General features: G+C 40.3%; 2 protein-coding genes across 5 annotated transcripts in view; one reads left to right on the top strand and one right to left on the bottom strand.

Moving 5' to 3' along the window:
- The window catches only part of LOC141766518 (nuclear factor 7, brain-like), a 202,275-nt gene that overhangs the window by 105,650 nt on the left and 79,541 nt on the right, over window positions 1–17,084 (top strand). The window lies entirely within an intron of this gene.
- Window positions 1–17,084, bottom strand: part of LOC141766468 (neuronal acetylcholine receptor subunit alpha-7) — a 63,940-nt gene that overhangs the window by 7,472 nt on the left and 39,384 nt on the right. For all 4 annotated transcript variants that reach the window (XM_074633354.1, XM_074633356.1, XM_074633355.1 and 1 more), the window contains exons 7-11: window positions 13,995–14,074; window positions 10,871–11,038; window positions 5,094–5,288; window positions 2,854–2,940; window positions 1,163–1,272 (exon numbers count right to left, since the gene is read on the bottom strand). In XM_074633354.1, coding sequence (XP_074489455.1) covers window positions 1,163–1,272; window positions 2,854–2,940; window positions 5,094–5,288; window positions 10,871–11,038; window positions 13,995–14,074 — 640 coding nt within the window. The remainder of the gene's footprint in view (window positions 1–1,162; window positions 1,273–2,853; window positions 2,941–5,093; window positions 5,289–10,870; window positions 11,039–13,994; window positions 14,075–17,084) is intronic.

Below are 17,084 nucleotides of genomic sequence, written 5' to 3'. Positions count from 1 at the left end.
CCCCCCCCCCCCCCCCCCCCCCCGCTGAAGTAAGAGCTCTGACCTTCAAAATAAATTCCACCATAATGGATGTTCTCTTGTTCAGATTCCCGGAGGGGAGAGAAGATGTTTGTGTGTGTGTGTGTGTGTGTGTGTTTGTGCGTGTGTGTGTGTGTGTGTGTGTGTGTGTGTGTGTGTGTGTGTGTGTGTGTGTGTGTGTGTGTGTGTGTGTGTGTGTGTGTGTGTGTGTGTGACTGAAGGTGTAAAGCATTTTTCTTTAAGCTCCAGGTTGCTGTAAAATAAATAAATTGGATGAACACCTTAACATCCAATCAGCTCTCAAAATGAAGACTGACAGCTCTTGTTCAGAGCTCCTTATGGAGCCGGATGCACAGAGCAAGTATGATACTTAAGGCTTACACTCTCCTTAAGGCTGGCCCACACTAAAAGACGTATCAGATCTTACCAGATGTGTAAAATGTGAGAGAGCGCACACATAACGACATGTTCTGCTAAATTTAACAGTGTCGTTCCTATAGTGTGTGGAGAGCAACGATTTATGATTTGAGATCGGTGCGGCCAGGATGGACTTCAGAGCCGATCGGGGGATGTAAAAAACACTCTTAACATACCTCACACCACAGGAACATCTGGAAGGATCATCTTTAGAACCATCAAACAATCAGGGCTAAGATTAAGGAATTCCTTAAGTATAAAACCAAGACGAGGAGAAAAGTCCTTTAAAAGTCCCCCTCCAGTGTATTTTGGCATTTCTATGATATTTCATATTCATTTAAGTCATTTCCTGACTAAGTTGATTAGCCACACTGTTTGACTTTTTTTTTTATGACAAATAACGTGACAAATGTTTAAGAAAGAACATTAACCAAAAAACAGGAAGTAAAACTGGCTGGAGGGTTTAAGTGAACATTTTAAGGAAACCTTAAGGAGAAGACTTTAAGGAAAATCTTATCTTGAGGTGTTTTGTGCAACCGTCCCTGGAGCTTATTAAAGCTGACTCGGCAGAATGCAGACACCATATTGGACTCCCCACAGAGAAATGAGCATGCACGCGTGCATACACACACACACACACACACACACACACACACTGCAGCAAAGGGCTTCACAGTGGAGAGGTGAAGAGGAGGAGAAGAGGAGGAGAAGAGGAGGGATGACTGACCCATTGTGGCATGTTTCCTCCATCGGGGTCGTGGTGATGATACTGCAGAACCAGAACTGTAGCGATGACCGACAGACCCACGATCACCATGGTTGTTGCAAAGTACTGAGCTGAAACACAAAGGTCGAAGGTCAGTTCATATTTAAAGGGGGGTTGACTTGTGTGAAGCCTTACAAGGAGCTGAATTGAAGGTCCATATCAGCTTCGTCTCTGAGTGTTGTTTTGTTAGCTTGACGTGTGGACTCGAGGTGGAGACTAGTGCCGGACAAAAGAGGAGAAAAGCTGTTTGTCGAGACCCCAGAGGTGTCTTATTTACATATTATGTCCCCTTAGCCGGCCTGCGTGCCGCCTGCACACCTGCTTTGTTGTGCAGAGCTGTGAGGAAGAGACTTCTGGGTACTGCATCTGGCCAGCAGAGCTAATGGCGCATTCACACCAAGAGCAAAGCAAACTTTTCACGCAGTGCGATTATATACAAAGTCAATACAAAGAGGTGAATAGACGTGAATTCACGGTGGGCAATGCAAATGGCGCGAATGAGGAGTTGTAATTTTTAAACTGGAGCGAAAAATTGGTGCGATGCTGTGTGGTGAAAGCCTGTCAGCATTGAGATTCTCCTCCTGTCCTCACTGACGTCCTGACGTTGTTGAATCAGAAATGGAGGAAATAAATCTTGTATGTGTCTGTGGTCACCCAGAGCTACGATAGTACATCATATCTGTACAGAGACCGGACCAAACTCTGTGTAGAAACCACAGACTGTCTATGGTAGAAACAACAACGTCGCTGCTGTATTTATGCCTAGATGACTTTATGTTGAGTGTTGATGGAGCAGCTGCATAGCCTGGCACTGATCCATCCAAACTCCATTCAGAAAACAAGCATTTTAAAGGTTGACTGCTTGTCGTCTTGTGGACAGACCTGACTAGACTTTCTACTAATCAGCATCATTATGTAGTTATGTCAGCATCATTTTGATCTGTTTATTGCAATTAAATCACAGCACAATCTGTTTCTTTTGGGATCATACCATAGTAGTGACGTGTGGCTTGCTAGATACAGTCAGTGCGATGGCACTATGTGAATACAGCTCGCCCCCGGGGGGATGTTATGAACCCAGACACGACGGCGTTTGGTTTTCTGACATATCTGGGAGTTCCACAACATGTACAAAGCAGCAACAGAGGTTATTTCTTCCATGGTTGATGGAGGAAAGAAAAGTCATTGTGATTTATGGATACAAGCTCCTTCTCTCTGGTGTGTCTAGAGCGAGTAACGCATCAATGAACTCAAATAATCCTGGCAGTCCAACTTGTGCGAGTAAAGTGAGGCTAAAATTCGCTTCGCTCTCGGTGTGATCACAACATAACAGTTGGCTGTTTAAGGTCAATAAATATGTCCAACCTGCTTGTTAAACCTCATTTGTATTTTTCTGCACGTGTTAAATACAGAAGATGTGACCGTGTGGTGGCTTCAGAGTTGTAGAAGTAACGTAATGTTAACTGATCTAACTTGGACAAGTAGCCTACTGTACATGATTACTGATGGATAACACTTTCCACTCTTCTCTAGTGCAGACTTTCACTTTAAATCCATCAAAAGATGATAAAGATCCTGGCTAACTGTCATGACGATGACAGAGAGATGACTCAGGTGATGGAGGGATGAAGCTCTATCAGTGAGGGTCTCACCTATGAGAGGAACAGAGTCAGATGTCGCCGGCATGATCTCAGCTACCAGCAGCATGAAGACGGTCAGAGAGAGCAACACCGTGATACCTGCACAGAGACAAAGTCATTATTTATACTTTATCCACAGAGTTTAACATGCTGCGTCCTCTGGATAAAGTTCATTTCCAGTGATCAACCACCCTGTTTACTTTCTATAAAGTTTTCAGTAAGTTAACATCCTCCAGCTCTTCGTGTATGAGCTGAATGTTCTCTACTCTTTGGCAGCAGAGACGGTGAACAGCTGCTGAGCTCAGGACTGGAGGAGGTATCAGCGAAAAGACAGATATGAGATAAAAGGATGTTTCTATAATGGAAGGACGAATCCCCCGGACGGAACATGATGATATGAATCTGTGTTGTGTGGTTTGTTGCCTCTGTGGAAGTTAGAGAGGAGGAGATTTCACAGGCTCCACCGACTGAACAGTTAAGCTCCTTTCCTTAAAAACGAAACTTTAGTTCACAGACAGAAAGGTGTTTGTGGTGACGCTTTATGGATTTGTTTGTTTTTTTCTTGTATTGGGGCGAAGGCAGAAATCTCAGGGGCCGTTATAATGAAACCTGGAAAAACAAACTACACCAAAAAAGAATCAAGATCTTAATACGTGACTGCCTAAAGCGGCTTTCCGCATGGACGTCAACAAGGTCATAAAACTTTTTGGAAATTCCTGTTCAGCATTATCCAAGTGTGAAATCCAAACACAACTATTTTCACTAACCTATTGCTAAACAAAGCATTTCTGGATTATCCTCCTGTGAAAGGAAACATTTGTGCAATACAGTATGAGCACAACAAAATGTCTTTTGGGTGAACTCTTCCTTTAAATGTTAAATGTCTGTGATCACAAGCAGTGACATCAGCGTATGGTTTCCACCCCAGAAAAAGAAAAACGGATCAGTATCAAAAGTTTGTTTTCATGTTATTACAACATATTAAATTATCACGTTATAACAAGAAACTAAAACCTCCAGCGAGGTCACCAACACAATAAGCTTTAATTCTGTTAACACCAACTTTACGACCGTCTTTGAGGAGGTCAGAGGTCAGAGGTTTACACGCCACCTCTCTGCCTCATAAAGCCTCCCAATAAAAGGAACCGGATCAATAAAAACAACAAAACACACACACACATACACAAAGAGAAGCTAATCTATCATCTTTAAAAGTGTCTCATAAAACCTTCTTATAGACGTGCTTTTATTCAGTCTTTTGTTTCGTTATCGTTCAATCTTATTTAGTCTCGTCTTTCTTTTAACAGATATACTTGTGTTGTTTTAACCTCCTCTTTATAAAGGATATTATATTGTAAAGTCATCATGTACTTTCTGAAGTCTGCTCATTAACAGTCGTTCAGCTGAAGAGCGACGGCCCGCTGATACTCAGGTTTGATTTCGAGAGTAAATTAAATTTCAAGTGAAAGACGTCGTATCTGATCTCAGCAGCTGGAAGCCTCCCGGCGGCTTTGACTTCCTGTTTCAGGATGCTTTATGGCTGATGAGTATCGACTCAGAGACATCAGTCATCTGAGGGCTCAGCAGAGGAAACAGCCGGCCCAAATACCTCCTGCAGCCAAACACTGTTTTAAAGGGTCAGGTCAACCAAAAGAAATCATTTTCCTCTACCGGTAGTGTTTTTTTTGTTCAGGTTTAGAGATTTCAGTCTCTGAGACTTCTGCCTCAGATTGTATTTGTGATGTTCACAGCTCTGAAAAGTATTCTGGATAGTCCAGATAACACACGGCTTTTATGGGGCTTCTATGTGTACAGACGTCTCTTTCCCAATGTAAGTCTATGGGGAAAGGTCTTTTTGGGCCCAGTGGCATCATGTGACTGGCACAGAAGGTGTAGTACCGCCGTTTGGCCACTACGAAAATTGGGCTCAACGACCGGCGCTCTTCCTGGGGGGTTGCATTACCGCCATCAAAACAGGAAAGAAGTGGTAAAGCCCGCCTCTGGCTTGATTTGATTGGCTGCCGGGGCCAAGTGTGACATTGACGAGCGGTGTGATTCCACTAGCCAACGTCAGCTTGCAAGTAGCCTCATTCAGGACAGTGGGTGCTTTCCGTCTTTGAAAATATTATAGTCTTTTCAAAGTCTCCTAGTGTGTGGTCGGCATTACTAACATCACACTGAGGTACAGCTAGCGTGGTGAGCGCCAGTCAGCAGCAATAAAGTTTCAGACACACACACAGCTGAGTCCTCACCCAGGGAGATCTTCTCTCCGGAGTCGGCGGGCAGCAGGAAGACGAGGAGAGCGAGGGTGGAGATGAGGACGCAAGGGATGAGGAGGTTGAGTCCGTAGTAGAGCGTCCTCCTCCTCATCACCACGGTGAAGGTCACGTCGGGGTACGGCTCCTTACAGCAGTCGTAGAAACGCTCATTCCTCCGTCCAGGAACCTCTGCAGACAAAACAGGCAACAACAACACTGCGGCTGACCTCCAGAGTCACACAAACCTCTGACACATGAATCAATCATATATTCCCTCCTTTATTTTGATCTGTTCTTCTCTCTGTGCTGTAAATGAATGAATAACTGGCAGAATAAAATTGATTGGTGCAGTATAGAAGCTAAAATCAGCTTCTTGGATTTGATGCAGCGGCATGTTCTGGTGGATTGATCCTGTATCAGAAGATCAGAGACTTCTTTAAAACTATGTAGTGATTCATAAACCAGTAGCAGTGATTTGAAATCAGTTCTGTAACCTGACTTATGTTCAGTGGCAGCAGTTTGAGAAATATGGAGTTGTAGGAGTGCCATATCAACAAATAAATCTGTATAAGAATATGAAAATAAATGTGTAGATATAAAGAGGAATAAATAAAAGAATAAGTAAGTAAATAAATAAACTTGGAAATATAAAGAGAAATAAATAAATATGGAAATATAAAGAGAAATAACTTTCCTTTGCCTTCCTGCCCAGGTCGTCAATTCCTGCACACACATACTGTACTCTATTTTAAATAAAAAATAGAGTAATTTATATGCAATAAATAAATGTGAAAATAAATGAGAATGCTTGTAATTATTCTTTTGTATTTTATTATCTGTCTATATATATATATATATATTTGTCTTTATACTTCCACATTTATTTATTTATTCCTCTTTATATGTCCACATTTATTTTCTTATTCTTTTATTGTTTTTCTTATTAGAAAACAGAAGATAAATGAAGCCACTGTGTAGAAAATAAAAACAAAAACCGGAAAGCCACGGAAGCAGAATCAGAAAACATTTGTTTGTAGAAAACAGATGATACATAACATTAAAAGTGTAAGTCAGGGAGGAATGCTCCTCCACACGACCTGCAGGAACAAGGCCATTTCATCTCAAATGGCTCAGAAAGGTAATTTATTCCTCCACAGGAGGAGAGGTATTTAAACATTTTACAGGAAGTCAAATCCTCCCCTGGTGCTGCTGCTGCAGGGAGGCGTGAAGCCGCCTGCTGAGGACGACTAATGAGGCCCGCTCACGTTTTAGTACTGGAATAATAATCTGTTGCCATAATGTGTGTGCCAGTAATAGATTCATAACAACAATCCAAAACAATCAATAATGGATTTTAAATAAGCACACATGGTGACAGGATTATTACCACAAGTAGAAGAAACAGAGCCTTTTTACTTCTCTCTTTATCTGTCTGTATCTACAGAGACCCTGTGGCCTTCTGCCTGGATTTTCTCTTTTCTTCTTATTTAGATTTACTCCGGATGCTACTGGGTGTCAGCAAACACGTAGGGGTACAGCCAATAACAGCGCACAGGGTGTGCAACCCGTTCAGGTAGTCAAATACCACCGCTTTGCTACTACGCCCCTCGGTGATAATAACACGTTAACGCAAATTCGTTTTAACGCCACTAATTTCTTTAACGCATTAACGCAACTTGGGATTTTTAAGTTGTAGCGGGCTAGAGTGAAGATACTGGTATCATATGAAACTACAAAACCTAAGGAATACATTGATACAAACCATGTCATACTAGCTTGTCTTCAAGGAAGCTAAATAACGCTACAAAATTAGGCTAAATTTTGGCGAGGAAAAACCGTCATAGACATTTTCAAAGGGGTCCCTTGACCTCTGACCTCCAGATATGTGAATGAAAATGGGTTCTATGGGTACCCACGAGTCTCCCCTTTACAGACATGCCCACTTTATGATAATCACATGCAGTTTGGGGCAAGTCATAGTCAAGTCAGCACACTGACACACTGACAGCTGTTGTTGCCTGTTGGGCTGCAGTTTGTCATGTTATGATTTGAGCATATTTATTATGCTAAATGCAGTACTTGTGAGGGTTTCTGGACAATATTTGTCATTGTTTTGTGTTGTTAATTGATTTCCAATAATAAATATATACAAACATTTGCATAAAGCAGCATATTTGCCCACTCCCATACTGATAAGAGTATTAAATACTTGAGAAATCTCCCTTTAAGCTACATTTTGAATCGATAAAAAATGTGCGATTAAGTGCAATTAACGATGGACAATCATGTGATATAATATTTTAATCGATTGACAGCCCTAATATATATATATATATATATATATATATATATATATATATATATGGGAAATATCTGATTATTCAATTTTAAATATACAGTATATGTTAAATTCATTTTGTTGATGTGATTTCATATCATTCCTATTTACATCATTATCAAGTGTCTCTTATACTCATCTCTCTGGTCATACGACAATTGTTTTATCTGTTGGTCCAGTCAGCTGCAATATTTTAGTTTGTTCTTCTCTTCTTCTCTTTTTCTTCCTTTGTTGTGCTTTACTGTAGTTTCTGTACTGTATTGCTTTGGTTGTGTACTGTATGGTACAGTATAGGGCATATGAAATATACTACATACTATATGGTGGCGTGGCGTGGGATGAGTGGAGGTTATTCTGTAGTTAAAATCGTGTTCATCTAGTGATTATACACAAAGCTGAAGACTGACTGACAAAGCAAATCCAAATAAAACACCCACAAACTGACCTTTTATCTTAGAGCGAAGACAAACTGTATGCCGTTTAGACACTTCAACTTACACCGCTGGTATTCAGTGTCTTTTGGCCCCAGTGGACTCCTCTCTTTCTGGTTATTTTACTGATGAATTAGTGGAAGAAGTGGTTTCTCTTTTATCCCTCTACATAGGAGAGCAGCATGCCTGGCTGCGTTTCATTAGCCCGTACATTTCTACATTGCTCACTACATTGGTTTTAATCTCCGCTATAGGTGATGTAGGGGGGAGGGGCAGAGGGGTAAATGGGGAAACATGCTGCTGAGATTTTCAATTAAATTCCCTGTGAACGGCCCATTGGCTGAACAGCATCTCTGGAAGAGGCTCGCTTTCATTCCGCTGCTGCTATCTCTCTCTCCATTTCATACTCTCTTTCATCGGCTGGAACAAACAGAGGAGCTCCAGCTCCCCGGAGGCTCTGATCTGCAGGCGGCAGGCCGACCCACAGAGGCTTTTTAATCTGTGTGTGAACGCTACACGACGACATCAAGCGCCACAAGTTTCAATAATGTGCTGCAGACAGGTTGTTGATTAAAGGAATAGTAACATTTTGGGAAACACACTCAATATCTTTCCTTCAAGAGTGAAAGACTGTTATCAATGTAATACAAATGTTGAACGAGACTAAATAACTTGTTAGGTTGAATTTTTTATAGTGTAACCTTGTAGGGATGGGAAAAAATTACCTATTTATCACAATTTTTTTTTTTTTTACGATTTGGAAATTAATTTTTTAGCGAGCTGAAACGAGAAAGTAGAAAACTTTGGAGGGTCTGCGTGGATACGACCTGCACCCTCGCATGTTAAATCCAGCGTGGTAAACTCCAGTAAAGTATGGAAACACTTTGGGTTTCACACATTACAGGAAAAGCTGAGCTAGACATCATGGCTAAAGCTGCATGCTAACTCTGTCATGTACAGGAAATGTTATCGTATTGCGGTAACGTGCGGTCGAGCCGGCTGTCGCTCTCATCTCCGTGGTCAAATGGGCCGACGCTACAACTATAGAACACCCATATACTGACATTTATGTTAAATGCATTCAAACGGCCCCGATGGAGCTGACCATGGATGTATAAAGGGAACGGAGCTGACGGGAGAGCTAGAGACCACCTTGGAGAAGTTAGAGGAAGTAGACACGTGTGACTACATCTGGTTTTCAAAATAAGGTGTTAACAAAGGGAACTTTATATACAAAATACATATACGGAAATATGATTGATTGGATTATATTAACATTATAAAACATTACATGTCCCTTATAAATTAAAAAGAAAATACCACTAATTTGTGAGGGGAATGTCTTTATTCTTTGATTTTTGGATTACTGGATTTTTTTTATAAATAATTCCTGACAATAACTGATATATTTGACTTCAGGATATCTCTGACTACATACATGCTGAAAATCAAACATTTTTAAAAATCACAATAAATCGTAATATCAAATCGCAATGCATATCGAATCAGCACCCAAGTATCGTTATAGACAGGTGCATCGTCCCAGTCCTATTACCCTGTGACCTCACTGTCCCACGTGTTTCAGGCTCAAACTATTTCTCATTTCTAGTCTCTTCCACCTGATCCTCTCCTGTTGTTTGCTTTATAACACAATGTGCTCATTTCAAAACGTCAGGGGAGAAACCTTTCTCAATCATTTTCCTGATTTAATGGATGACATTATTTTGATTTCGATGCAGTTTAATGAGGATAAAGATGCACGACCAGCAGATCTCCAGAGCTTCACTCGTAATCCTGTGAGAACACATGTAAACACGCAGCAGATGTGTGCGTGATCAGGCCGCTTTACGACTGTATTAAAACATTAATCTGTGTGTCAACATCTGCCTCGCAGCATCGCATGATAAAATCAAAGCGGGAAAAGAAATCAGAGCTGAAGTTTGACGATGTAAATGTCACTTATTGGTCACGCTTTGCTGCGTGATCTGGCATTTGTGAGCGTCCGATGGTTTGAACACGGCCTGCAGGCAGCAGTTCTCCCATCAGCCTTCAGGTTCACTGAGCTGCTCGCAGCAGCAGGAGGATTTAATTACCAGCAGATTAATGGTGGATGGGAGCGCTGATATGAAACCGGTTCCTCTGAGCTGCTTCGATGTTTTAACGGACGAGTCTGCAGACCGCCACGTTCAGATGTAACATCTACATCCCGTCGCTGTCGGCAAGAAAACTCCTAAATGTATGTGTTCAGAAACTAATTAAAACAACTTGTTTGTTTTGCCGGGAACCTGCTGCACGCTCAGTTGGGAATCTCACCGTGAAATGAGCTTCCTAAAGTTTCTTCCCTTATTTCCCCTCTAAGATTTTCCTTTAACGGCGGGTTCATATAGGGAACGGAAGCGCCACGCTATGTTAATTGTCGCGCGAGCTGAAGCCTGGCTGTTCACATCATCATCCGGGAGAACAGCAGTGAGAGAAGGAAGGGAAGTAATAAGCGTTCGTGGGATGCATATTTTATCATCTTATCAGAATCAGATCATTTATATCACATATATAGTAGATTATCAGTGTGTTTTCTTGCCAGATTCGCTCACGGCAAGCAAAGAAAATAGACCGAACACCGAATCTATCGCTGTAGATCAGACAAAACTACTTGGTTAGGTTTAGGAAAACATCGTGGTTTGGGTTAGAATAAGTATGTATGTACATAAGTTAAGTTGCGTACGGAAATTAAATAAATAAATCAAAGCTCCTGTTTTTAACCAGGGTGTTTAATAAGACTAGTGTTAAATGGAACACACAGGAAGTTCATTCAGGGACTTACTTGAACATATAACTGACGACAACATGTTCAAGTGTGAAAAGTGGAATTAACGAAATCAGACTTGTGTCTCGTTTTAAACATGTAGCAACAGGCCAGGGTGACTAACACAAACAAACAAACAACTTACAAATAAAAAAATAACATCTCATGTTCCCTCTTTAAGAAGCTCATGCACTCTCACCCACGAGGTCCCACTCTCCGTTGGCGATGTATCCGGTGATGTCGGCCTCGATCATCTGCAGGTCCAGAGACCAGCCGCCGTACGTCCACGAGCCGAACTTCAGGTCGCAGCGCTGAACGTCGAACGGAAACCAGCGAACGTCGATGTAACAGGTGCTCTTAAATATTCCTACAAATAAAATGAGTGGAAGAGGTAAATAAATAAAAAGGTAACGCTTTATAATAACCATCATTTAAAAATGGTAAATTGATAGTTAATTAAACTTAGTATAAATAACTATACTTACTATAAATAAAAGAATAAACAAATGTGGAAATATAAAGAAAAATAACAAAATAGAAAATAATAATTATAAGCATTTTAATTTATTTCCACATGTATATCTGTTTTTATTTATTTACATATTTTTTAAAATATAGATCTAATTAATTTTTGCATATACATGACAATTTTTCTGTAAATTTATATATATACAAAAAAATATGTATTTATTTTTATATAATGACATTCATTTATTTGTATCCCTTTACTTTTTTCCCGATGCTTTCAGAAAAAGATGTAAAAGAAAATGAAAATAATGTTTGTGTTTGCTTGAGTGTCAGCAGGAGATCAATATCAAATATACAAAAAATATTCAAAATACATGGAGAAAGTAAAGAGGCAAAATACAGAAAACACCAGAACGACTTAATGGAAAAGATAAAACCCTAAAAGTTAAAAAAAATATTGATAGACAACAGAGGACAAGAGGATTTGTCCGACAGAAACCACACGACTCTGAACACAGAATTCAGAAATAAGAATAGAAATATAACAAGATGATGCCCAGACAGAAGACTGGCTGCTGTTTACTGACTGAATTTAGATAGCGAGGGATCGAACAAACTCTATGTTGAAAAGTAGATAAGAAGTGGTTTAAGGTGGATTTTGTTTGTTTTTCACGGGTAAACAAGAAAGCGTGTCTGTTCTCCCTCAGGAGGACGGTGTTTGAGCTTTCCATTAACTTTGTGTGGATCATTTGGGAAATCCAATCTGTTCCCAAACCAGCCTCCAAAAACAAAGATGAAAGTTTAATGATCCCCGAGAGGAATCAGGACGCTGCTGCACCACAAAGTAACCAGATACAGCAAAGAAGACTTGAGAAAATGGTGAATAAGAATAATATGGATAACAGTTTATAAACGCAGAATAATCACAGTTTGAACTGATTACAAATTAACTTAAAGCATTCTGGCTATAATATATATAATAAATAGGGCTGTCAATCGATTGAAATAGTTAATCGTGATTAATCGCAAATTAATCACACATTTTTTTATCTGTTCAAAATGTACCTTAAAGGGAGATTTGTCAAGTATTTAATACTCTTATCAACATGGGAGTGGACAAATATGCTGCTTTATGCAAACGTATGTATATATTTATTATTGTAAATCAATCAACACAAAACAATGACGTATATTGTCCAGAAACCCTCACAGGTACTGCATTTAGAATAAAGAATATGCTCAAATCATAACATGGCAAACTGCAGCCCAACAGGCAACAACAGCTGTCAGTGTGTCAGTGTGCTGACTTGACTATGACTTGCCCCAAACTGAATGTGATTATCATAAAGTGGGTATGTCTGTAAAGGGGAGACTCGTGGGTACCCATAGAACACCTTTTCATTCACATATCTGGAGGTCAGAGGTCAAGGGACCCCTATGAAAATGGACATGACAGTTTTTGATTGCCCAAATTTAGCGCAAGTTTGGAGCGTTATTTAACCTCCTTCACGACAAGCTAGTGTGACATGGATGGTACCAATGGATTCATTAGGTTTTTCTATATGATACCAGTATCTTCACTCTAGCTTTAAAACTGAACCACTACAACCTAAAAATCACAAGTTGCATTCATGCGTTTAAGAAATTAGTGGCGTTAAAATGAATTATTGTGTTAACTTTGACAGCCCTAGAATAAAGATAACTGATGAACTACAGAGAAAGTGGTGAATTAAGTGGCAAGAAAAATATGGATTACAGTTTATAAGTGCAGAAAAATTACAGTTTGAAACGATTACAAATGAACATCATGCATTCCAGCTATAATATATACACAAATACTGGATGTATAATGTAATTAAAGGGTGTTTGTGTTAATAGTTTATCTAAATTTCAATTGATTTGTCCTGCTGAGAACAAACTGTGGTGGCATTGTGTCATTTTGTATTGTTTTTATTGGCAAATCCTTTAGAGTTCCTTCAGCTGTTTTTGCTTCGATTTATGTTATAGTTCTATTAAATCACATTTTCTTTTCTTTCACTGCTGAAACGTGAAGCCTGAGCTCATCTCTGTCATCGTACACCCCCCCAACTCGCACCAATCAATGTCAGTGGTAATAGAGCTGTTACAGCTTTTATTTGTTATTGATTTCTGCTCAGCTGATGGGTTTCCCTCCTCTTCCTGACTTGTTACGGTTCAGTCTGCAGCAAGAAAACATGTTTATGTGATGTCTTCACTTTCTGACGCTGTTTGTGTCCAAATCAAATATTAAAGAAAATAGGGAAAAGAAGTCCTTAATTAAAAGACGTCCTTATCTCTCCATGTTACACAGTCGTGTCTCTATCAGCAGGCTGGTTGAAAGTCATGATGAGTTTCAGTTCGTCAACGAGGACCATAACTCCTCCTGTTGGCCCCTTGACCTCATGTTGACCCTCCTGCCCGACCTCCATAAAACTGCTGGCTACATTTCTGTCAGGGTTTAATGGAGTCTTTCACCAAAATCCATCAGAGGAAGTGTGAGGCTCTTTACTGGGTGTTGTAACAATTTCTAATCTCCATCTGTAGAGTTTTATTATTAACACCTAGAATATTCTTCTTATGATCAATAGCATTATCTTTTTCATTGTATTTATTTGTATTTATGATGTTAATCCTAAAATTATTATGACTATTATTTCATCCTTCTTATTTGTTATAATTGTTTTGTTCAAGCTCTGTACGCCACCTTGTTCTTGAATGTGACCCTTGGATTGAATGTGCTTCCCCTTTCTTTTAACTCTTTAATCTAACAGGTGAGGGGGCTTGTTCGCGGTAGGAGCGGTCTGTCTAGCAGTGGGGGGAGCCTCTGGGTGTGTTACCTGGTGGCAGGTACTGGCAGTAGCCGGTGGAGTTGACCAGGATGTTAGTGTGGAAGGAGGCATCGAACCTTTCATCAGCGCTGTGGAGAGAGACGGATTATCAGTCAGTGTCCATCAGAGGTCGCCGAGTGTAGATCATAGATTCATCAAGGTTACAGCTGATCACACACACACGTTTGTCCTTTTATACTTGTGACTGACATAATCCATCATCTATAACCTCTATAACACTATCGAAACCTGACCTTTGAAAACGGCTATGCCAGTTTTTCCTCCCCAATATTTAGCCTAAGTTTGGAGCGTCATTATCGTGTTAACTTTGACGACCCTAGTTTTATTGTATAATAAATTTAAAAAGGGAAAAAAAGTGGAAATGAAAGTTTCATCTTTAAGAAAACATGTAAAAACAATAAACGTCAACAGTGAGTTAACAAGAGATCAGGACTGTGTCTGCAGACTAAACTCTTCTGGTTAAAGAACACACACATAGTACCACAACACAAACACAGGGCCGAGGCTTCCTGTCAATATCAATACTTCTGATCTCCAAACACAAACAGACACACCAGATTTCAGATTCCAGCTCTCTGCCTTTAATGTTGTTTGTGTGGGAAACAGCTGTTCTGCTTCATTACTAAACCATAAAGGTAATGTTTATCAACGTACTGAAGACAGCCGGTTGACTTTTTAATATTTCAAGAGACAGAAAATAGAGTTTTCCTCTTTTTCCAGAGAGCAGATCTTGTTTGGATTCTTGCTGTTGCAGCTGAACTTTTGTAGAAAAATAAATGTTTTCTGTCTGATATTCTGAGGAAAAGAAGCAGACTGTGTGAATACAACCTGGAGTCTTTTTTCAGTAATGTATTTAACCCTAACTTTGACAAAAACAACTGACAGGGGGTCTTTAGGGGGAGATAGCAGGTCAACAGTAGATGTCACATAGAAGTGGTGTACATCATCTGAAAGCTGGTGTGTCAAGTTGTTCTAGTCATAAATCAGAAATAAACATGGATTAATGAATGAATGAATTATTTAAAATAAATAGTAAAAGTGTATAAGGGTTTAGAACATGATGATAGAAGTATATGATGGTCATCACCATGCTCTATTATGTCTCATAAGTTGTTGCAGCAATTTTTGGGTTGATACCATTTGTTCATTCACAGATTTGGTTCTAAATTTAACCATTTTTTACAACTTGAGAATTGATAAAAAATGATCAATAATCCCTCCAAAATACCACATTAAGACACCAAGACCTTGAGGAACACCATAGAAACAAACCATGCTGTGATTTGGAATCAAAAACTTTTGACATTTTTTAAAAATATCTGAAAGAATTGCATTTTTCGGCGATTAAATGGCGAGCACTTCTGTTGTAAACTGCTCAGAAACCCCCTTATTGTCAATCTAGCTAGGAAAGCCATCCATCCTCTGAATGCTCTAGGTCTCTAGTTTGTGGCTGTAAAGTTTCATGAGCCTGTGATTATCCTAGAGGTCACCACAGGTCATTTTATACAGTGAGGTCAAGTTTCAAAGAATGGTCTCACTACAATGAAATGGCTACTATGGGGACTAACATCATCACACATGAATACAGTTGGGCTCAGTGGATCCACAACAGTCTCAGCTTTACAGTGACCAATGGATTCTTTAGGTTTTCTAGTTCCATATGATATCTGTAGCTTCACTCTAGCTTTAAAACTGAACCTAGTAGAGCCTCTGAAAGCCAGTAAAGTCAGTCTGGATCGCCTGCTATCTGCGGGCATCACTGTTGCTGTGTATCATCCAAAGATCTGTGTTTTTCTCATCATATAGGAACTGGAGTTAGTGGCCGAAGGACCATGTTGGCTAAAAGAAAAGTCATTAAGTAAAACTACAGAAAGTTTGCTGTAAAGTTGACCCGGTGCCCAGTGCTAATTCAAAGGCAGGCTCTGGTGCCGTCCACCGGCCCCCTCTCATTAAAGCCAGCCAGGTCAATATCCCCTCTGACAGTGTCCCCCTCCCACCAGGATCACACGGCGCTCCTCGACGCTGCTCGGTTAATGAGCTGAAGCGCTCGGCAGCATCCAGCGGAGAGCCTCCCACCATAGATATAATGCCCCCCACGGCCAGCAGCTCTGATGTGTGAGTTACTGTAACAGTGAGATGTTAATCCTGACAGGGAGAGGACATATCTATAGCGCTGATAACAGGAGAGAATTAGCTTGTTTACTGAATCAGAACTGAGTGAGTGGTCTTTGGCCTCGTTCAGGGCGTCAAACTAAAACATCCTCAATCCACCACAGACACATTGATCCTCCGCTTTACCCAGAAGGCACTGGGGTGCAATGATCACCCATCGAGCATCGTGTCTTTCAAATCCAGCTTTCAACCAACAGCAGAACTTTAAGAAGTCTGGTTTTGTCGTGAGTGATGGAAGAAAACTTTACTGTTTCTCTTAACTACAGTTTAGAAGTCAAGAAACTTCAAGTCTAAAGAATTTTACATGGATGTATATTCAGTGTACGAACAAAACACATCAATAATGATTAAGTTACGTTTTGTTTATGAGCAGTAAACTGTCGATGCTCAAGAGAGACAAGTTTTTCACTCAATCAGATAAGGACGTGTGTCCTGGATAAGACAAAGCAGCGTTTGTCGACCATTTTCACACCACTCTCACTCACCACTTAGCTTCATTCCTGATGTTCATGTCGCTGTGAAAATATCCATGTGTTGGAACGATCAGATGAGATGAAGATGATAAATGAAAAGAGTCTTCTGTGTGCGTCCTCTTGACTATTCTCGTTGGCTTGATTTCCTCACTTCCGTTTCTCTTCTCGTGCACTGATTGGTTTAAGCCGAACAGCCAATCAGAGTGATTTCTCTCACTGACGAGCTCCGCCGCCGATTCAACATGATGATTCAGCTGAAAAACCTCCGACACGGGCAGACTAGAGCTGACGGTGCGGGACACACCGCAAGAACTAGACAGACGCTCACCGACGACCCCAAACTGTCTGACGACCGACCGTCAGCTTGCTGTGTCAGGACCTCAAATAATATTGTTCTTATTTTCCAGCAAGTTGAGTTTAAGCAAGTTTAAAT

Source organism: Sebastes fasciatus, chromosome 4, assembly GCF_043250625.1.
Source record: "Sebastes fasciatus isolate fSebFas1 chromosome 4, fSebFas1.pri, whole genome shotgun sequence".
Taxonomy (NCBI): Eukaryota; Metazoa; Chordata; class Actinopteri; order Perciformes; family Sebastidae; genus Sebastes; species Sebastes fasciatus.
This window is presented reverse-complemented; position numbering and strand designations above follow the sequence as displayed.